The sequence below is a fragment of the Ambystoma mexicanum genome, chromosome 5q (genome assembly GCF_040938575.1).
Source record: "Ambystoma mexicanum isolate Mex_15411 chromosome 5q, UKY_AmexF1_1, whole genome shotgun sequence".
Classification (NCBI taxonomy): Eukaryota; Metazoa; Chordata; class Amphibia; order Caudata; family Ambystomatidae; genus Ambystoma; species Ambystoma mexicanum.
The window spans coordinates 1,273,478,155-1,273,497,648 of record NC_090933.1 but is presented as its reverse complement, the minus strand read 5'-3'; the positions used below and the strand labels follow the sequence as shown (position 1 = coordinate 1,273,497,648).

The following is a 19,494-nucleotide window of genomic DNA, read 5'->3' as shown; positions in this document are numbered from 1 at the left end:
TAGGGCCCTAATGAGCGTAGTCAGCAAAACGTTGAGTTCCCACACCGGGGCAGGCGCCTTCACTGACGGGAACGAACAGAACAGTCCTTTGATGAACTCCTTTCATAGACGGTGCGACCAAAGAGTAGACCATCCCGGAAACCTGGTGCAGCGGGAGATAGCCGCCAGATGCACCATGATGGAAGCATGCGCCAGTCCAGACTTAGCCAATGACAAGTACGGAAGGACCTGGGGGGTGGAGGGGCGGGCCTTGACCATCCGAGGGTTAATCGTCAACGACCGGCACCAAGTCTGCAGGTAGCTCGTAACCCCCAAACTCTAATGCTGCAGGAGCCAGGCCTTCAGGCCCAGCTATCCTGGGTGGTGGTGCAGGGTTGCTCCTCCTTCCCTGGCAAGAAGATCTGTGACCGCTGGTAGCTTGACTGGAGGGGACGCTGACATGCTGAGAAGGTCAAGGCACCAGATTTGCCTCGGCCACGCTGGTGCGACGAGGATCATCCTGCACTATCACCGTCTGAGTTGACTGATGACTCGTAGCAGCAGCAACAATGGAGAGAACGCGTACACGAACAGGCCTTCCCAAGGGAAGGAGAATGCGTCCCCCCATGGTCCCTGGCTGGGGAAACCTGCTGGCGAACCTCCGGCACTTAGTGTTCGTCGCCGTCGCAAACAGATCGATCTGGGGACTGCCCCACCTGAGCAAGAGGTTGTACACTCGATCCTGCCGAAGCTCCCACTCGTGGCAAGAGTCGGCGACAGTGTTTTTGACTCCCGCCAGATGGAAAGGAATGCAGAACATCCCCTGGGCGACGGCCCAGTGCCACAACTCCTGCGCCTATCTGAAGAGCGCCGGGGATCTGTTGCCCCCTGTAAAACATTGTGGTGGTATTGTCTGTGAAGACCCTCACCACTTGTCCTTGAGGGACGGAAGAAATGACTTGAGGGCCCAAAACAGCTCATAGTTCCAGGACATTGATGTGCAGCTCCTTCACGCCAGACGCCTGTGGCAGCCAGAGGAGAAGACGTCCGGTGTGTGCTCCCCACTCCTCCTGGGAAGCATCTGTTGTGACCGTCTCCTGGTATGGAGGGCCCTGGAAATCTGTGCCAGCAGCGATGTTGGAGCGCACGCCCCACCACCTTATCGTTCGCCAGAACTCCCCGTCGAGCACGATCCTATCTGTGAAGCGTCCGGACACCTGGATCCAACGGGAGTCCAGGAATTCCTGGAGCGGTTGCATCCGCAACCTGCAGAGCTAGACCAGGTAGATACAGGATGACATCATGCCGAGCAGCGACTTGAAGTTCCGCACTGTGGCGATCTTCAATGCTAAGAGCCGTTGCACCTTGCCCAAAATGACTGCTATCCTCTCCTCCGACGCAGATGCCCGGGCAGGATACCGTGTTGAGTCTGGATCCCAGCAACAGCGTGTTCTGGGATGGAGTCCAGCAGGATTTTGCATAGATCACCGAGAAACCCTGATCGGTCAGCCGCCGGACGGTCCTCTCTGTGTGATTGACGGCAATGTCCTTCAACTTGGCCCGGATGAGCTAGTCGTTGGAAGTATGATAACACATGAATTCCCTGTAGTTGCAGATGGGACGCCACCGGAGCCAAGCACTTCGTAAAGACTCTGGGTGCCGACTTCAGTCTGAAAGGGAGAGCCTTGAACTGGTAGTGCTTCCCTTGTATGACGAAGCGCAGGAACTTGTAATGTTTTACGTGAATGGGGACGTGGAAGTATGCGTCCTCTAGATCCAACGGCAACAGAAAGTATCCCTCCTAAAGTTGGCCGAGCACATACTGCAACGTGACCATCCTGGATTTATGGGACTTGATGAACTTGTCGTCGTAGGTCGAGAATGGGCTTCCAGCCCACGGTCTTTTTGCTTACCAGAAAGTATCTTGAGTAAACGCTGGAGCCCCGGAGTCGCTTTAGAACCAGCTCTATTGCCCCCTTTATTAACATGGCACGAACCTCCAGCAGCAGCTGAGGGATATGTTGTTCCTGCCGAACCACCGGTGGTATTCATGGACACTTCCACTGAAACTCCAAAGTGTGTCCGTGGGCGAGAGCGTCAAGCACCCATCGATCAGTGAAGATGTTTTACCACACGCTTACGAAATTCGCCAGCTGGCCTCCCACCGGGGTGCAGTGGTGGGGGCACAACGTCCTGGCCGGTTTAGTCCCGCTTGGAGGCTGGCGCGCCACCCTGGGATCCTTGACGACGGCGGCGTCCACCTCCTAAGGCCTTGGAGCGACCCTTGTAGCCTTGCTGGGTCGTGGAACGGGAGGGTTGGCGGTAAGAAGACGACCCACCGCTGAAACTCTAAGACCTAACCGACTTCTCTCCCGAGGGACAAAAAGATGGACGATGCTGTTGCAACCTGCCCAGTGCACGGGCCGTCTGTGTCAGTCTTGATGGCCTAAAGCGATTCATCGACTGTCTCGCTGAAAAGATAATATGAGCGGCATGTTCAGGACCCTCGTCTGTACCTCTTGTCTGAAGTTGGTGGCCTTCAGACAGCCACAACGACAAAGGCAAACAGAACCCCATGTCCGCAATGTCCAGGGACACAGTTCTGGCGTGGTCCCACGCCACCTCACCTTCCTGAAGGATCTCCATTGCCGCTACCCGCTTGTCCTCAGGGTGGAAATCCAGGATAGGAGCAATCTTGTACCATAGCTCCCGGTCGTACCTAGCCAGGATCGCCAAGGTGTTGGCCGCTTGGACTGTCGTCGCTGCCGATTAAATGACACTACGTCCCATAGCGTCCAATTTCTTCCCCTCGGGGGGGGGGCATAGGTTGACAACTACTGGTTGGACGACTTCTTCCTAGCTGCAGCCGAGACCACTGAGTCCGGCGATGGTTGTGACTGCAGGCATTTGGGTGCAGACTCCGACACCCAGTATTTCTTTTCTAGTCAGTCCCTCTTTGCCGAGGCTAAACCGGTCTCTTCAGAAGCACCAGCCCCCCCCCCCGTCCCAGACATCGTACAGGAACAGTACCGACAGAATAGTCTTCCTTTTCGCCTCCCGACACCGATACAGCAAGCCTTCCTTCTTCTCTTCCGGGGTGAGCTGGAAGAGTTCCGACGCACGGGCGAACATGGAGTGGAAAGATCCCACTTCGTTCGCGGAAAAGCCCTTGGTGGCGGAGAGATTCCACCAGCATCTGTGTCCGTCTTTGCCGTGTCTGTTCCCGATTCCCTAGGGAGGGGAGGGTACCGAGGATTGGAGTGGAGGCGTAGGATGTCCCTTCCTTTTCTTCGGCGGTGGTGGCCCCAGTGTTAACGGGGTCGTCTCTGGTGACAATCGCTGCTGGTGCCGTAAGCATCCTCTTCTGAAGCTCCGACAAGAGCGTGTGGAGGATCAAGAGAATATCCTGCAACATATCTCTGGGTGGTGCCTGGGGAACAGGGTCACTGGGCCCAGCGCCTAGGTCATCGCCCCCGGTTTCATTCTTTTTTTTTCAATTTCCTCCGGGATGGTGTGGACGGACACCAGGTCTTCCTCGTCGGATGAAGAAATATCCATGCCCTGTAGCTCTTCCATGCCCCACCCCTCTTCGGGTCCTTCGAGGAAAAGACACCCTGTTCGCCACCGGGGCATCCTGGACCGGGTCAGCCCCTTTCGCTTTGGAGAGGGCGGCAGCAACCAGCTCGATAGAAGAGGATGTTTTGGCCTGGATCACCTGGGCCTTAACTGGCAGGATGGACACCTTGTCCTGCTTGGCCTTCTCCAGTTTCTCTGGCAGCTTGCCGGGGTAGATGACTTTCTCTTCGATGAAGAGCTGGAGCGATGGCTGGAGATTGAGGCTGATGGAGACGATGAACGCACCCTATCCGTGGCGGGATCCGCTTGCGCGGATGGAGCACCCTCAAAGGACTTAAAAGCCCGTTCTGGCTGGCTGGATCTGGATGAGGCATGCCCCTGTGGACCACACAGGGTAGAGGCCCTGGCTTTGAGCCACATCGCCAGTCGGACGTGCCGATCCTTCATCGTGCGTTTGGAGAAGCGATGGCAAATCTCGCAATCTTCTTCCTTGTGCGTCAGGTGAAGACAATACAGGCACTGGGAATGCTCGTCGTCCGTGAAAACATTCTGAAAACCGCAGCTGGTGCAGAGCTTGAAGAGGGACGCCCCGTCCTTCTCCTCAGACATGATCCAGTGCGGTGTAGGCCTGAGGGCCTTCTAGAAACTTCCAAGAAGAACACAAGACGATATTGCACTTGAGGTGCGATGAAAGATGCTGAATATCGGTTCCCCGTTAATCGGACGAATAAACGATGGTGCACACTGGCTCAATTGAACAAAAATAGGGTTTTCCTAGCCAAAAGAGAACGAAAAAAGCAGAAAGCTGAAAGAGCGAAACACGAGTACTCCCAACACTAGAACGTGCAGTAAAAATCTGAAGATGGCTGCCAGAGGAGGGGCTTAAGGAGAGGGCAGTCATTGGCTGGGGGCTGTATGACCCAGAGCTCAGTGATTGGTTAATAGTAGAACGAAGATTTATACACAAAAGTGAAACTGTTTTTTCTTTTACCGAGGATTACCGGCCTGATGACAGGGAATATTCATGACTATGTGAATCTATGCCAGACCCCATGCTGGAGAAGTGATTTTATCGAATAAATAAACAAAGAATACATTTTTCAAGAACCCTAAACATGGAAAGAAAAAAATAACAAATTTTGTTTTTTGTTGTTTTTGGCCCCCTGCACCCCCCTCAGCCCCCTCCCTTTAAATAATTATTTTTTTTAAACTTGTTTCCCACCCCTTAAACCACTTCTCCCATTTCCAACCACATTTAATTACCCTTATATAATTTCTTTGTTATCCATTTGCTAACATCACTGCATACCTTTCCATTTAGGTCTATAGAGGGAAAGCAGCAATTGTAATTATGCAAACCAATTCAAACTCTTCCCCAGATAATTTCCTAAAACATAGTAAAAACAATATATTTCTTTAACCTCCGTTAGCCCTTGTTTGTACATGGAACCAACATCCTTACTCCTGCCTTGAAGAAATTTGATTGAGACTGTACCAATGGTATATTAATGTGTTGTGATTGGACCTTGTGAATGCATTAACTAGCTGTAAATTTGTTATTGAGACGCGTGTGTGTAGGGTTGGGCGATATGGACCAACAATCATAACACAATATGTTTGGGCTATATCTCGATATACGATACACATCTTGATATTGTTTATGTGGATTAAATTCTCAGTTGTGAGCCGCCAACTACATGTGAGAGGTCACAAACAGCTTTATTTAGAAGACATTGATCAAAATAAAGTGCAAATACAGGGTTCCTCTTCCTGTTTGAGAATACACACAGCTATGCAAGTATCGAATGTGAATAAAAGAAATGGTGGTATTGTGAGGTTGCGACGGTTATCTTGTATGCCGTAATCGCACAGTAAGCGTCCAATGGTTCATGATACCACACAGATGCCTGGATCCTCTGGTCCACAAGACGAGAAGCTGACCCAACGTACTGGACCTCGTGCAACCCAGCCACCCATTAGTAGCCGATATAGCGTTAAACTTTACTTACCGACAGGGAGCTGGGCGTGCATGGAGCGGTATGGCTCACGGCAGGGAACGCCCCAAAGATGTGTGGAGGGGCCATGGCCAGCTGGGACACGGCATTTTCTGTGGCGTGCTACGGAACCATTCGCCAGGTGGAGGGGAGGGACCGGTACATTACAACAATACTGATGTTGTTTGCTCTTGTTGTTCAAGAACTGAACTAGAAGGGAGTGACAGCGTGACGAAAAGGAGAAAGAGTTACCACTATGCTTATTAGACACCTGTTGCAGAGGACGAAAAGGAGGCATCCTTACCTGAGGCCCGCGAGAACGAAGACCCAATAAACAACACAGATAACCCTGTTTCCACATTCTGTTACACTGTTTATGACCTGAATAAAGGATATTACTTTAAGGTAACGAATGTCCGACCCGACTCATTACAATGCTGGCAGTGGTGGGATGAGACGACCGCCCCCATATGGAGAACATTGTCAAGACGCTGGCAGAAGGCCAGCAACAACTACAACAACTGCTCCAGGTTCAAGGACACCGAGCACAAGCAGACCGCCAAGCGCTACACTAAGCGCTACACCTATAAGGGGCAGCCCAAGACCAAAGCCGTGAAGCTCTTTGCCTGCTGGGGAGGCCGTAGTTCCTAGCAAAAACAGCCAGCCATTACCCCTGCAATTCTGCCCAATTATCAGCTTGGTGATGACCGCAGTTTCTACTTTGTTCATTTTGAGCGTATCGCCAGAGCAGCTGAATGGCCTGCCGATCGATGGGGATATTATTTCGCTCCCCTCCTTACTGGCGTGATACAGAGGGCTTATAAGGCCGCCAACCCGACCAGAGATACGACGCCTATGCCTCCCGACCGCAATACAGAGAGACGCGTTTGAAACCCGGCAAAAGTCTGCATCAGATTTTCTATCGAATCCAGGACCTTGCCGAGAAGTGACTTCAGGCCAGCACTGCCACTATTGCCCAAATAAGGGACAAGATCCTGTTGGAACAATTTGTTGATGCTTTAAAAGGGCCTATCCAGAGATGGATGCGCCAACACCACCATCCTTCTCTACCTGAAGCAATTGACGTGGCCACAATTTACCAAAAGTCCAGACTATCTAGAGTTTTCACAGCCGCTCGGGTAAGCCCTACAATGAAGCGACTTTCAGCATAAACGGCCCTCCAGGATGGACACAGAGCAAACCCAAGTCCCGGCCTGAAAAACGAGCCACTCTCGGGGGTCCCACGTACAAACCACATCAGCCACACTGTTTCGAATGTGGCGAGTGGGGGTATATTGCCTGCCTTTGAGCCAAAAACGTTAAGGATGAGCCTGTGGGGCTCTACACAACCAGGAATACCGTCGTATACCATTGAAGTCACAGCGGACGGACGACCTGCCCAGGCAATGATAGCCAGCGGCAGTCGGCAGATCGCAAAACTTCCCCAAGTGATAAGGGGAACAATCCCTATAAAGCAATACCGGTGAAGTGTGTACATGGGGACGTAAATATATATCCATCCAGGGACGTTACATTGGGGCTCCCTGTAACATTGAAACAAATAAGGGCTACAGTAATCCCAACCCTGCCTGCTATGGTTCCACTCGGCACCGACATTTCAGGTTTTGCCCAGATACTCACCATGACTGAGTGGCTACGAAGTGCTCCTTATTCTGATATCGAGCTGCCCACACCACAGGCCACATAAAACCTGTTCTTCCGCTAAGGGGCTACTAAAGGCCACATGGAGGAAAGCCCACCATCATATCGGCCTAGTGGATTGGAAGTTAGAAGCAACACCAGCCTTCATTCCGGACCGAAACAGAGACAGAGGAGACCCTTAAGAGAGCCCGAGAACAGGCTGAGGTTCCTATAACTGGAACCCCCTCATATCCTTATTTCAAAGAAAGAAATGGCTTGCTGTATAGAGTCGCCAGCAGTTTGAATCACGTTGAGAAGGATCAACTACTAGTCCCACGGTCCTGCCGGAAGGTACTCATCTAGCTTGACCATGATCAGGCCACCGAGGTACATATGGCGGAAACAATGACGCAAAAAAGGCTCTTGCAAGGGTTCCTCTGGCCCAGCATATATGCCGATGTTGCTGACTACTGGCAAACCTGCCCTATCTGCCAGAAAACAAGTGCCCTCCCAAAGCCCCCTTGCAAAGAATGCCCCTCATAAGGGTACCCTTCCAGAGGATTGGGATGGACATGGTAGGGTTCCTGGAGCCCAGCAGCCGAGGCTATCGGTACCTGTTAGTAGTCATGGATTACGCGACTAGATATCCAGAAGCGTTTCCCCTGAGGGGTACCTCGGCTAGACAAGTTTGCAATGTGCTGATGCCTTCTTACACCCGGTTGGGGATACCTCAGCAGGTCATCACAGACCAAGGCAGTCATTTATATTTTTGTCATGAAACAGGTCTGTAAACCTTGGGTATCCAACACCTAAAGACCACCATATACCATTCCCCAAACTGATGGCCTTGACGAGAGGTATAACAAAACAAAAAAGCAAATGCTCAGATGAGCAACAGGACCTAGTGGTCTTTGCTGGGACTAAGCATTACCCTGTGTTCTAATGGTCCTCCGGGACTCCCCTCAGTCTTCCACCGGGTTTTCCCCTGTCAAACATTTGTTTGGAAGACACCCCAGAACCACCCTGGATGTGCAAAAAGAGTCAAAGGAAACACAGGAAGAAACCAACAACGGATTACGTATGTGATCTCTGGGACCACCTGGGCCATCTAAGAGAGTTGGCCTGGGACCAATTGGCGTGAGCACAGTTACAACAGGAAGAACAATATAACAAAACCGCTTGTGTGCGTTCCTTTAAAGTGGACAAGGTATTAGTATTGCTCCATACTAGTGAAAACAAACTACTGACTCAATGAAGCAGCCCTTACACAGTTGTCCGGGTGCTGGGACTAGTAAATTATGAAGTTGAGCAACCGGATCATAGGGCTAAAATACAAATGATCATATCTATTGATGTTCTGCAGGACCCTACAGCCCTAGTGTTGGTTGCATCCAATTTAGTTATCCCTACCAGAACAGATGGTTCCAAAAAGTCACACTAATATCGGGGACGTACCGTTGGGAGAACAGTTGACCAAGTTCCAACAGAAAGAGCTATTGAAGACGCTATCCCCTGTGGCTTTCGTCTTTTACGGCATACCTGGTCGGACGGATCAAGTGGAAACGTTCCATCCAAACGGAAGCTGGCAAGATAGCCCGACTCAACTCGCATACCCGAAGCCAAGAGAGCTGAAATTAAAGAAAACAACGAAATGTTGGAAATGGGTATAAAGTACCAATGAAGAGCGCCTGGTGTTCCCCTGTCATGTTAGTCCCGAAACCCAACGGCACAACAAGGTTTTGCATGGATTTCCGCCAGTTGAACGCTGTATCCCACTTTGAGGCTCATCCCATGCAACAGGAAGAGGAACTGTTGTAAAGCCTTGGGTAGGCTAGGTATCTCAGCATGATAGATCTAACAAAGGGATACTGGCACATCCCAATTAGACATAGATGATCAAGAAAAGATCGCTTTCTCTACTCCTCAGGGTCTTTTTCAGTTTACGGTCCTTCCCTTTGGGCTACATGGGGCACCAGACACTGATGGACAAAATCCTGCAGGCACACAAACCCTATACTGCTGCCTATCTAGATGACATTGTCGTGTGCAGCTCCTCTTGGGAACAACACCTTGAACATCTCCTAAAAGTTGTCAATGCCCTCAATGATGGCGGTTTGCACATAAACCCCAAAAAGACCTGTCTAGCTGCGGAGACTACTAAATATCTGGGCTACACTGTCGGGGGCGTGGTGAAACACCCTCAAACTGATCAAATCCAGGCAATCCAGTAGTTACCAATCCCCACCACGATGAGAGATCCGGCTCTTCCTGGGCTTCGTGGGCTATTATCGCAGCTTCATCCCGCACTTCTCTACCATCGCAGCCCCTTTGACTGATGCACTTCGATCAAGTCATCCAGGGATCTTACGGGATGATGCTGTCCAGGCCTTCAATACTATGGTATCAACTGTTTCCTGCCATCCTGTACTTCGTTGCTCCGACTACTCCGAACAATTTTCTTTCCAGCCTGATGCTTCTGATTGCGGGTTGGGTGCTGTGCTGTCTCAGGGCAACGAGAGCGACCTCGGCTCTGTGCCCTTCATTTGGCCTTCTTTAGTCGGAAGCTGTTGCCCCATGAGTTGCCATACTCTATGATTGAGAAGGAGTGCTTGATCAAGTGGGCGGTTTAAGCACTGCCCAATTACCTGTTGAAACACCATTTTACCCTGTACACCGACCATGCCCCTTTGAAGTGGCTCGCCCTCCAGAAGGACTCCAACCATAGGGTCCTGCGTTGGTTCCTTACTCTCCAGCCTTTTGACTACTCTACCGTACATAGGCCGGGTAAATTCCAGCTGGTGGCTGATAATCTGTCATGGCCAGCAGACCCGCCCGAAGAGCCTGGTCCCTCGGTGGAGCTTTGTGAGGTTGCGATAGTTATCCTGTAACCCTAATCGCACAGCGAGTGTCCAATAGTTCATGATACCACCCAGATGCCTGGATTCCATGGTCAACAGGACGAGAACCTGACCTAACGTACTAGACCCTGTTCAACCCGGCAACCCACTCGTAGCCGCTACGGTGTTAAACCTTACTTACCGACTGGAAGAAGAGGACAATCCGTTTCACACTTGCTCCCCCGTGGTGACACTGCAGCAGTCCCAGTCACTTCCGGAACAGCACTGTATCCCGTATCAGAGCTGGCCGTGCATGGAGCGGTACAACTCACGGGAGGGAATGCCCCTAAGGAGGGTACGGGGGTCATGGCCAGCTGGTACACTGCATGTTCAGCGGCTTGCTACGGAACCATTGATTGGCCAGGGGGAGGAGAGGGTCCGGTACCGACAATACTGATGTTTGTTTTTGCTCTTCTTGTGCCCGAACTGAACTTGAAAGGAGTTAGAGGGTCAAGAAGAGGAGAAAAAGAGTTACCACTTGGCTTATTAGACACTGGCTGCAGAGGACGAAAAGGAGGCATCCTTAACTGAGGCCTGCGGAAACTAAGACCCAGTAAACAACCCAAATAACTGTGTTTCCGCATTCTGTTACACTGTTTAGGACCTGAATAAAGGATATTACTTTAAGGCAACAAGTGTCCAACCTGACTCCTTTCAGGTATATGTAATTATATATATACTAGCGGTACCAGAGACTATACTTTCCCCCAGAGGCTCACCGTCTACAGAGCTCTGGTTCCCTCTAGACTGGACTACAGCAACAGTCTCTTTCTCAATCTTCCTACATCTACTCTTCGACTTCTTCAACTTATCCAGAACAGAACCGCAAGACTTATCCTTGGCCTCAAGCCCAAGGACCGCATCTCTCCAGCGCTGAAATCTCTCCACTCTCTCCAGAGTGGCTGCAAGGATCAAGTTAAAGTCCCTCTGCATAGTACACAAGGCCTTCTAGAGCTGAGGTCCTCAATACTTACAACGCCCTCTCCCTAAATACTCCCCTTTTAGTGCCCCCTGCTCGGCCTCTTCCAACACTCTGCAGGTGAGCAGTTTCTCCAAACAGAGATTTGTGGGTAGAACTTTATCCTCTGCAGGTGCCTCCCTCTGGGACAGCCTCCCTGCCTCGCTCCGTCTTTAGATGGATCTCAAGTTCCAGAAAGGCCTCAAGACCTTCCTTATCTTCTTCTTTCTCTCTCGCTCTCCCGTGCTAACCCCCTTTCTTGTCTCTCATGCGTACCTCTACAATTCTGCTCAGTTTTGCTGACTGGTCTCCTGGTGTACCTCTAGAGCCACACAGGTCCCAGGTTCCCCCGCCAGTCCTAGACTTGCCTCCGGGCCTTTTGCACTCTGCCTTGCACTTCTGCACTCGGAATGCACTCCACGTGAGAGGCAACCTCATCTGCACTTAACCCAGGCCCCTGATGGACTGGGCACACTTGTTTCCCCCTCCCTCGTCCTTCCTGTCTGGGAACTTGCACGACCTTGAATGCACTAGACCTAGCAAGATCGTTTGTCCTGTCCTCCCTCCCTAGCTTGGTTGCGCCTGAAACTATTGTGCATAGGCGCATTATTGATGGTGACCAATCATCATTCAATATGAATGTCGCCAGGCCTAGTCAAGGCCTGATAGTACAATTGGGAAATCGCCCTGTGCAGGGAAAATTGGTGGGGTTGGTCAGATTTCACCATCGCCAGTACACCGCAGACTGATGATGTTATGGGGCTGGAGCCAACTCCGAACATACACACGCACACACATATATATATATATATATATATATATATTCTCTCAATGAAAAAACTTTGTTAAAAAGGGATGCGATGGTTAAGTTGCACTAATAAAAACCTATGGAATTCAGTAAAAAAATGTTGTTAAAAGGATGCTATGGTTACAATTAAAATCGAAAAAGCCCTGAAATTCGCCAGTTATGGTAAGCTAAGCAACCATAACTCGCACCACCACCGTGCACTGCTAAGACTAACACCCAGGACATCAAAGATGACATCACTGATGACATCACATGTCTAGCCCCTTCTTTTTGTTCACTGCCATATCTAGGCCAGGTGGGTTTATTTACTGACATTCAGAAACGTTACTTTCAAAAGGTATTACATTTATAGATATTGCTATTCTCACATGTTCTTACACTACTTTCCTTAGAATTTAATCACATCTTATGATGTACATATATAGAGGAGGAAGCAGGCCTGAAACACAGCAATCATTTTTGTGCGCAAATACAATCATGTAGATCATACACAGTTGCTAATGATACTGCCTCTTGTTTGCTTACTTCACTCGCCATATATAAGCCCCATATTTGTAGGCATTGTAGTCTATTAATGTTTTGTGTGTATTAGTAGAAATATGTTGTAAGTGATGTATTATTAGCTACTTAGCACATGTTTCACAGACCGGAAAAGTCTGATACAGAAGCATTCACCGTTTTATTATATAACTTTGGAAAATTACAAATATAGCACCTCTGTGGTATATGCTGCAGCCAATACCTACATTTCTGTATGAGTAGGTTCCTGTACTAGAAAGAACACGGCAATGGAATTTTCTTTAGAACACTACATTGCGTGATGAAGTATGTAGTTTATTACACATCTCCCGATAATCCCTGATACTTTTTTGCCAACATTACATTCACAACCCCTTGTATGAAAATTAAATGCACTTGTGATGTCATCAGTGATGTCATTAATGATATTTGTGATGTCATCTTTGATGTCCTGGGTGTTAGTCTTAGCAGTGCACGGTGGTGGCGCGAGCTATGGTTGCTTAGCTTAAGACATCAAGACATCAGGATCCATTTTTCTTACAAAACACACTTTCTTTAATTGAGGTTCTTTCCGAATGTTTGAATAACAGCATAAGCAATGCAAATAAAATCATCAGATTAGTACAATGCTCCCATTCCATGGCAACAAGTTCCTGGCGCTGACGCGTTTCGCGGCTTTCTTGCTGCTTGATCACAACCACTTAGCCCTCACACTGTGCATATTTTAATTAGGAAATCCGAGGTTCAAGGACAGAGGTAAGTATAGAAAAGGGACTAATAACATATCCACTTTCTTGTAGTTTTTCTGGCAGCCATGTTGATCTAGTACAAATGTAGATCCATTTACCTAAGATGTATAGCATATTCATACTGACATACTTATCCTGATGGCATTGGCTGTTAGAATTATGTACATTAAAACCATAAGGTGCATAGTGCTTGCCCTTGCATGATAGCATTTGCAAAATATCAACCGTTTACAATGCATCGTGCTCATAGCAGCAGTGGTGCCGAAGTCTGATCAGTGCCAAGATGTAAAAATGCTAACAATATGTTGCGTCTATTCAAATAGCAGCAGCTGTTGAAAGCGCGTAGTGCTTGTGGCAGCCAATATTGTAATCAAACGGAAACATTCTATACAATGTTATTGCATTTACAGTTAAACCTCTGTCTAAAGTGCATCGTGCTCATAGCAGCAATATAGAAGATACATGTATACATCTCGATGTTGGTGATATTGTCTCAGCCTATATCGATACTGAAACTATATCCAAAACTCAATATATCACACAGCACCAAGTGTGTGTGTGTATATCTATTTAGTCAGTTTTGATTGTCAATATTGTATAGTGTTGAAATCTTTTTTGATAATGTATTTTGTAAATCCAAAATTTCAGATTTTAGAAAAGTGTTGCAAGTAAATCCATTATAGAGAGGGGCAGGTTGTTATTTTGCAATACACGTTACAGGTGTCAGTACAAAAAGGGGAGCACAGAGATTGAATGAGAACTCAGATGTGACCAAGCACAGTGGCAGCAAGTCAGAGGGGTGTGGGGAAAGAGTATCCTTACCAGAAAGAATTCTCATGATTGCGATTTCCTGGCCTGGTCGGAAAGAACGGTAGCCCATCTCGGACAGGGCTGTGTATACCTCTTGAGGGATATCTGCAGGACACAGACAGTGAGCAAAGATTTTGAGTGATCAGCACAGCAAAGTTAACCCCCTCCACTTCTTCACTAATGGGGATAATGCTTCAAAAGACACAGGCTATTCTTTACAAGCCCACTCGTAAATATCCTTTGAACATATGCTTGAGGGCAACAGTCAAAGTCGCTTAAGGTAGAGGGAAAGCAGCTTTGTTGTAGGAGAGTTGGCATTTCTATGGAAGGCATTAAATAATAAGTGCAAATAACGTTCAAAAACCAAAAGTATTCAAGCTGCAGTTGAAAAACACAAACCTGTCTATTATATACTGTAAGACCGACAATAAAACATGGCACATCCACACAAACAATCATCAATCATAGTTTAATTATACTAAAATCAAAATCAGAAAACATCCTGTCCACGTGCCAGCTGCTTATCGGCACGCCACTGTCCTATGCAGTCCTTTTTAGTATGCGATGCTGCAAACCCATCCATGTCAAGCCACTATACAACCGGTCACCTTCATCCAAACCATACTTTCTAAAGCCACCATTAATTATTTTATAAAAAACAGCTCACATTTGTCATTTAGGTATATAAAGTCATTATCCCCATACCCCCAAAGTATGCTTAGAATGGGGCTTACCTTGCACCTTCCCATCCTTCCCCAACGGATACAGAGGCTCCATGGGTGGAGGTGCTACGGGGGGCTCGTAAGACGGCCTCACGACGTCCAGCGGGAGGGGGGCTTCTTCTGCCTCTTGGGGCTCCTCTGGGGGGTGATCACATTCAGCGGGCACTACGATTAAATCATATGCATCAGTGAAAGAAGATCATAAGCAAAATATCTTCTTTCCTTGCAGAAAGAATATACAAAGAATGAGCCAGCAGCTCATTAAATATACATTGAACACGTACGAAGAGAAGGCTGTGGCGTACCCAATATGAGAGGAAGGTGAAAAATAGGAGTACAAGAAACAAGCTCAGCAAAAGGCTCGATTACAGCAGGAGATCCATGCACTTGGCACATGACCCAGAAATTCATTGTATTCGTTAGTTCATTGTGTAACATTTGCAAACAAAATATAACAATACATATAAAATATAAGAAGGGAATACTCTAAAGCAGGGGTCTCCAACCTTTTCGTTGGCAAGAGCTACTTGTAGTTAATGGCCAATAGGCGGGAGCTACTAGGGTGGTGATATCCAGGAGTATGAGAATTTCGACCAAGATGTTTTTAGGCAGTTTATTTGCTCTTCATATATAAAAGGAATACCGTATGTACATGTTTATTTTATGATTATTTTATTAGATGAAGTTTCCTAAAAATTGTTAAGCATATCAGAAGTAGTAATCGTGACATTCAGTGTGGAGGCTTATACTGCATTTTATCTACCAGTGCTCAGTAATCTGGTGTAAAGCTTGAACAGCAACAGCACTCAGATGCTGTCAGACGGGATCAACGTTTTGATTTCAGGAAGTTGGTCTGAAAAAGGCAGATTCACAGAGACAGGCACTCACATTGGCTGATAGTGCCGATACCTTTTTAGCCATAGAGATTGCTCATCCGTCATGGCAACATAAATTCAGGACAGTTTTCATCAAATAATTAGCACCCTTTGAAGGATGGCTCTGTAAAATTTGGATTGCAACATTTTGTTTACCTACTTTTTAGAATCGCAGACAAATTCTTTTTGGAAAATTATTTTCATACTTTGTGTGTATTACTGCAAAATTGCTATCAATGTTACCATTTAATTCCCACTTTAACTTGGGCACCGTAGATTAAAGATGCACATTTTCTTTTTACACTTTAAAAACAAAAATATTAAATGTATTTATTTGTTAGGTGCCGAAAGTCCGCAGGCATCGGCGCGCCAGATAGACAGATAGATGTAACAAAAATACAAGTCATAGGTGGATGGGACACTTGGCAAGCCAAGACAGAGAGAGGAGCTGTCTCTTAACTAGGGAAACTAGGAGCGTTTTTTAACTTCTTAACAAAATAAATTGTTTCCCACTCTGGATGGAAATGGTACATCTTTTGCCTTTTGTTGGATGGTGAGTCTGCAATGTGACTAGTTTGTCAATAAATGTGGTATACGGCTTCAAAACAAAATCCAGCATATACCACATTCTGCTTTGTCAAAAAATATAATCCAGTTCAAGTTTAGCATAACCCCATTCATAAACATTGCTCACTAGGTCACAGAAGTCAGCCCAGGAAAAGTAATTTCCCTTAAACGTTTTTATGTCAATAATTGGCAAGATTGAAAAAAACATGTGGAAGCCATGTGATCCAGTTATATGCAAATAATAGTGTGAATGGCAGGGCTAAAATAACATTCCATTTCATAGTGAGGACGTGTAGCGTGCACACATGAGACAACATATGAGTCTTTAAATTAACATTTTGAGCAAAGAGTATGGTTGTAACAAGAGGCTACTTATTCAGAATGGATGGCGACATGCCACCCTGCTCCCTTTTATGAAGGAGGCAATATCAAAGTGAACAGCTCACAGGATTGCTGCCTCTCCCTGCAGGAATCATGTTATTCTGATGCATGACCAATGGGCCGTGCTTGGCTTGCACATGCAACTCTCCGACATATTGGAATTGTTCATGTATTAGACAATGACTTGTAAATTATCTGTTTTGCTGAATTTTTAGCAAAAAGAGTGCTCATAAATTGCACCATTTCAGCCCAGTGTTAAAAGGCTGGAAATCCCTTGCCAGAATTTGAACATGTGTACAGGTTCCCCATAGATCTCTATAGATCTCCCGATTTGTGCACATAGCCAAAAAGGCTCAGCCCTGTTAATTATTCTCCCATTTAGCTATATTAATCCTATGCATTTCAATATATATATATCTGTATGCAAACCACTGCTCACATTTCCCACTAAATTCCAACTATCGTTTTGGAAAACATCTCACATTGTTTTTTTGAGTGCTGGTATTGATAGACATGTCACTTTACATTCCTGTTTAGTTTTATAAATGTAAGTGGACAAGCACCAGAATGCAGCACAGCTAGTAGTTGTGCATGTGTACTTAAATGTAAAATTGCAGTTATCACTTGAATTTCTGTTTTGGGACATCCATAGAGGTGGGCTCCTCCATATCACGCCATATTCCATCCTAAGCTTTAATACAGTTGGGGTGCCAGAGCTTTAAAAACCATGAACTCAATATCTGAAAATATAAGTAATAATTCAGTTTTACCATGAACACACAAAGCGAGGTGTACATTTTTTCTTGCAAGCTAGGACGCGTGCTGAGAAAACGATTACAGCTGTATCTTTATTTCCCCCATTCTCATTGAAAGCCTACAATTACCAGCATGCAAAGTAATGCTAGCTTAAAAAAATCTAAAGAAACACTGAGACTGAAACAATCACAGCCCTTGTTTTACAGAGCATGCAGATTTATGCACCCAGGCCCTTTCTAATCCGCCATCATCTGCACCTCTTGGTGACAATGGCCACAACACACATTTCCCATTTACTTTTGTTAGTGACAGTTAACCCCATGATGGGACGCTGCCCAAGCGCTTCAAGCCCAGATGCTGCCCCTCCTCTCACTGTGCGCACAGCTTTTGACTGTATATTTTACAGGAAGAGGAGTGGGAGGGGCAGGGGAAAAGTCCCAAGAACTTCAGACACCATAATAAACACACAGTGCTCATTTTGGGGTCTGGTCAAGAGCTACTGGGAAGCCTCAGGTGAGCTACCAGTAGCTCACAATCTACTGGTTGGAGACCACTGCTCTAAAGGTTAAAACAGTTTTAGACAACCCCCAGGATTGTATTTCTACAATTAGTAATATTCCCGTCCCTCCATTCCCCACGCTGACACTCTGATCTGCTCCCCAAGTTGCATGTAGATCCCTTGTCGTCAATTGCCCGCCCTCGCCTGTCCCTGTTATCTCACGTTCCCTTTTTCTCTGCTTCTCTTCCCCCTAGGATTATAAAGCGATCTGATGCTTCCTGAAGCCAGGTCCACGCTAAGTAAATACCCTAATAATAAGGCTATTATACAATAACAGTACAAAAATGGGTACTGTACAATACTAAACAGTACAAAAATGCATCCCTTAACAGAGTAAAGAATACTTTCTCATGGCTACATCCTATCCAATGCCAAGCCAACATATTGTTTTGATTTCAGGAGTTTACCATTGTAGTTCCCGTAGACAATACAAAATAGATTCCACACGTTACCATCGTTACGCTGGATTTAACTTCTACAAGTTTTAAATAATGATGCCCCTCTTTAGGAAATCGGCCAAAAATGTAGTCTTGGAAGTCGAAATACTTTGTGTCCCAAACACAAACTCTTTGAGTTGCTGGGATTTTTATACAAGTGGCACATTCCATTTGGATAAGGGGAAATCCCAACATTGCCTTACAGACCTGACACCTAATCATCAGCGTATGATCCTTCATACAGAACCATAGTTAGGTAGTACATATTGTTCAATGGAAGAGTGACAGATGATTTAGAATGTATCATTTTATTTTGCACGTTATTTGAACTAAGGTTACCAACATACTCCTGCACGAGGGGCTTCCTAAATATTTGACCCACCAGACCTTGTTCCCATTCATTTTAGGTAAGGTGTTAGTATGGCTTCAAAGAGGTTTGGGTAGATTAATTCAGAACAACCAGTCATGTTGCTGTACTCTGCATAGGAAATCCTTGCAAGACTGCTTGGGGGTTATGTAAACCCAAACTCATGAGTTCCTAATACAGCTCTTCATTTTCGTTGTGGCACCTCTAGGCAGTCTGAGAAGATGCCCCAGAAGGCACCATCTTTTTTCTCTAGTGAAAACAGACAGTGGGCTATCATTTCATTTTGCATGCCTCTAGTAGTGAATTAAAAACAAACATTAAATGGAACTTGTGTGAGAGATTTTCTTAGAGGTTTAACGTACATTAACTGCTAGTTGGTGGACTCCCCGAGGTTCCTACAGCTCATGCATTCCATTCTCCCAAAGGATGACATCTTGGAATTTTCCTTGTTTAAAAGGCAGGTGATTCACTCTCCATTGTATACAGAAAAGTATTTCAAATAAAGCCCAACTCGTTTAGAGTTGGGTTATAAATGGAGTAGAATATACACAGGGATCAAAGTATGGAACCATAAAGCAGATCCTGGCTAGAAGGTGTCACCCAGAAAGCATGAGTTAACTCTGGAGAACGAGGAGCTCTAATATAGCAGGCTAAAAATATAACTCCTATATGTGAAGCAAAGACTAACGTTTTGTATATTCCAATATGCTTTAACTATATTCTAGAGGTGACAATGCTCATTTATAGTGATACACAAACACACGCAGTTCATGTCACATAGGTTTGTTTGTAAGACATATCTATGAGACAAATATCACTTACCCCATGATAGTATTTCTGTGGCTTGTATCTGCTTAGAATGACATGCTATGCAGGTTGGTGCAGAGTATTACATCTTC

General features: G+C 46.5%; 1 protein-coding gene across 4 annotated transcripts in view; it reads right to left on the bottom strand.

Annotated features, from left to right (window-relative positions):
• Positions 1 to 19,494, bottom strand: part of RECQL4 (RecQ like helicase 4) — a 409,056-nt gene that overhangs the window by 249,771 nt on the left and 139,791 nt on the right. For all 4 annotated transcript variants that reach the window (XR_011278686.1, XR_011278685.1, XM_069621818.1 and 1 more), the window contains exons 10-11: positions 14,666 to 14,818; positions 13,944 to 14,036 (exon numbers count right to left, since the gene is read on the bottom strand). Coding sequence is in view for 2 of the 4 variants with exons in the window: in XM_069621818.1 (XP_069477919.1) it covers positions 13,944 to 14,036; positions 14,666 to 14,818 (246 nt within the window). In the remaining 2 variants the exon portion in view is untranslated. The remainder of the gene's footprint in view (positions 1 to 13,943; positions 14,037 to 14,665; positions 14,819 to 19,494) is intronic.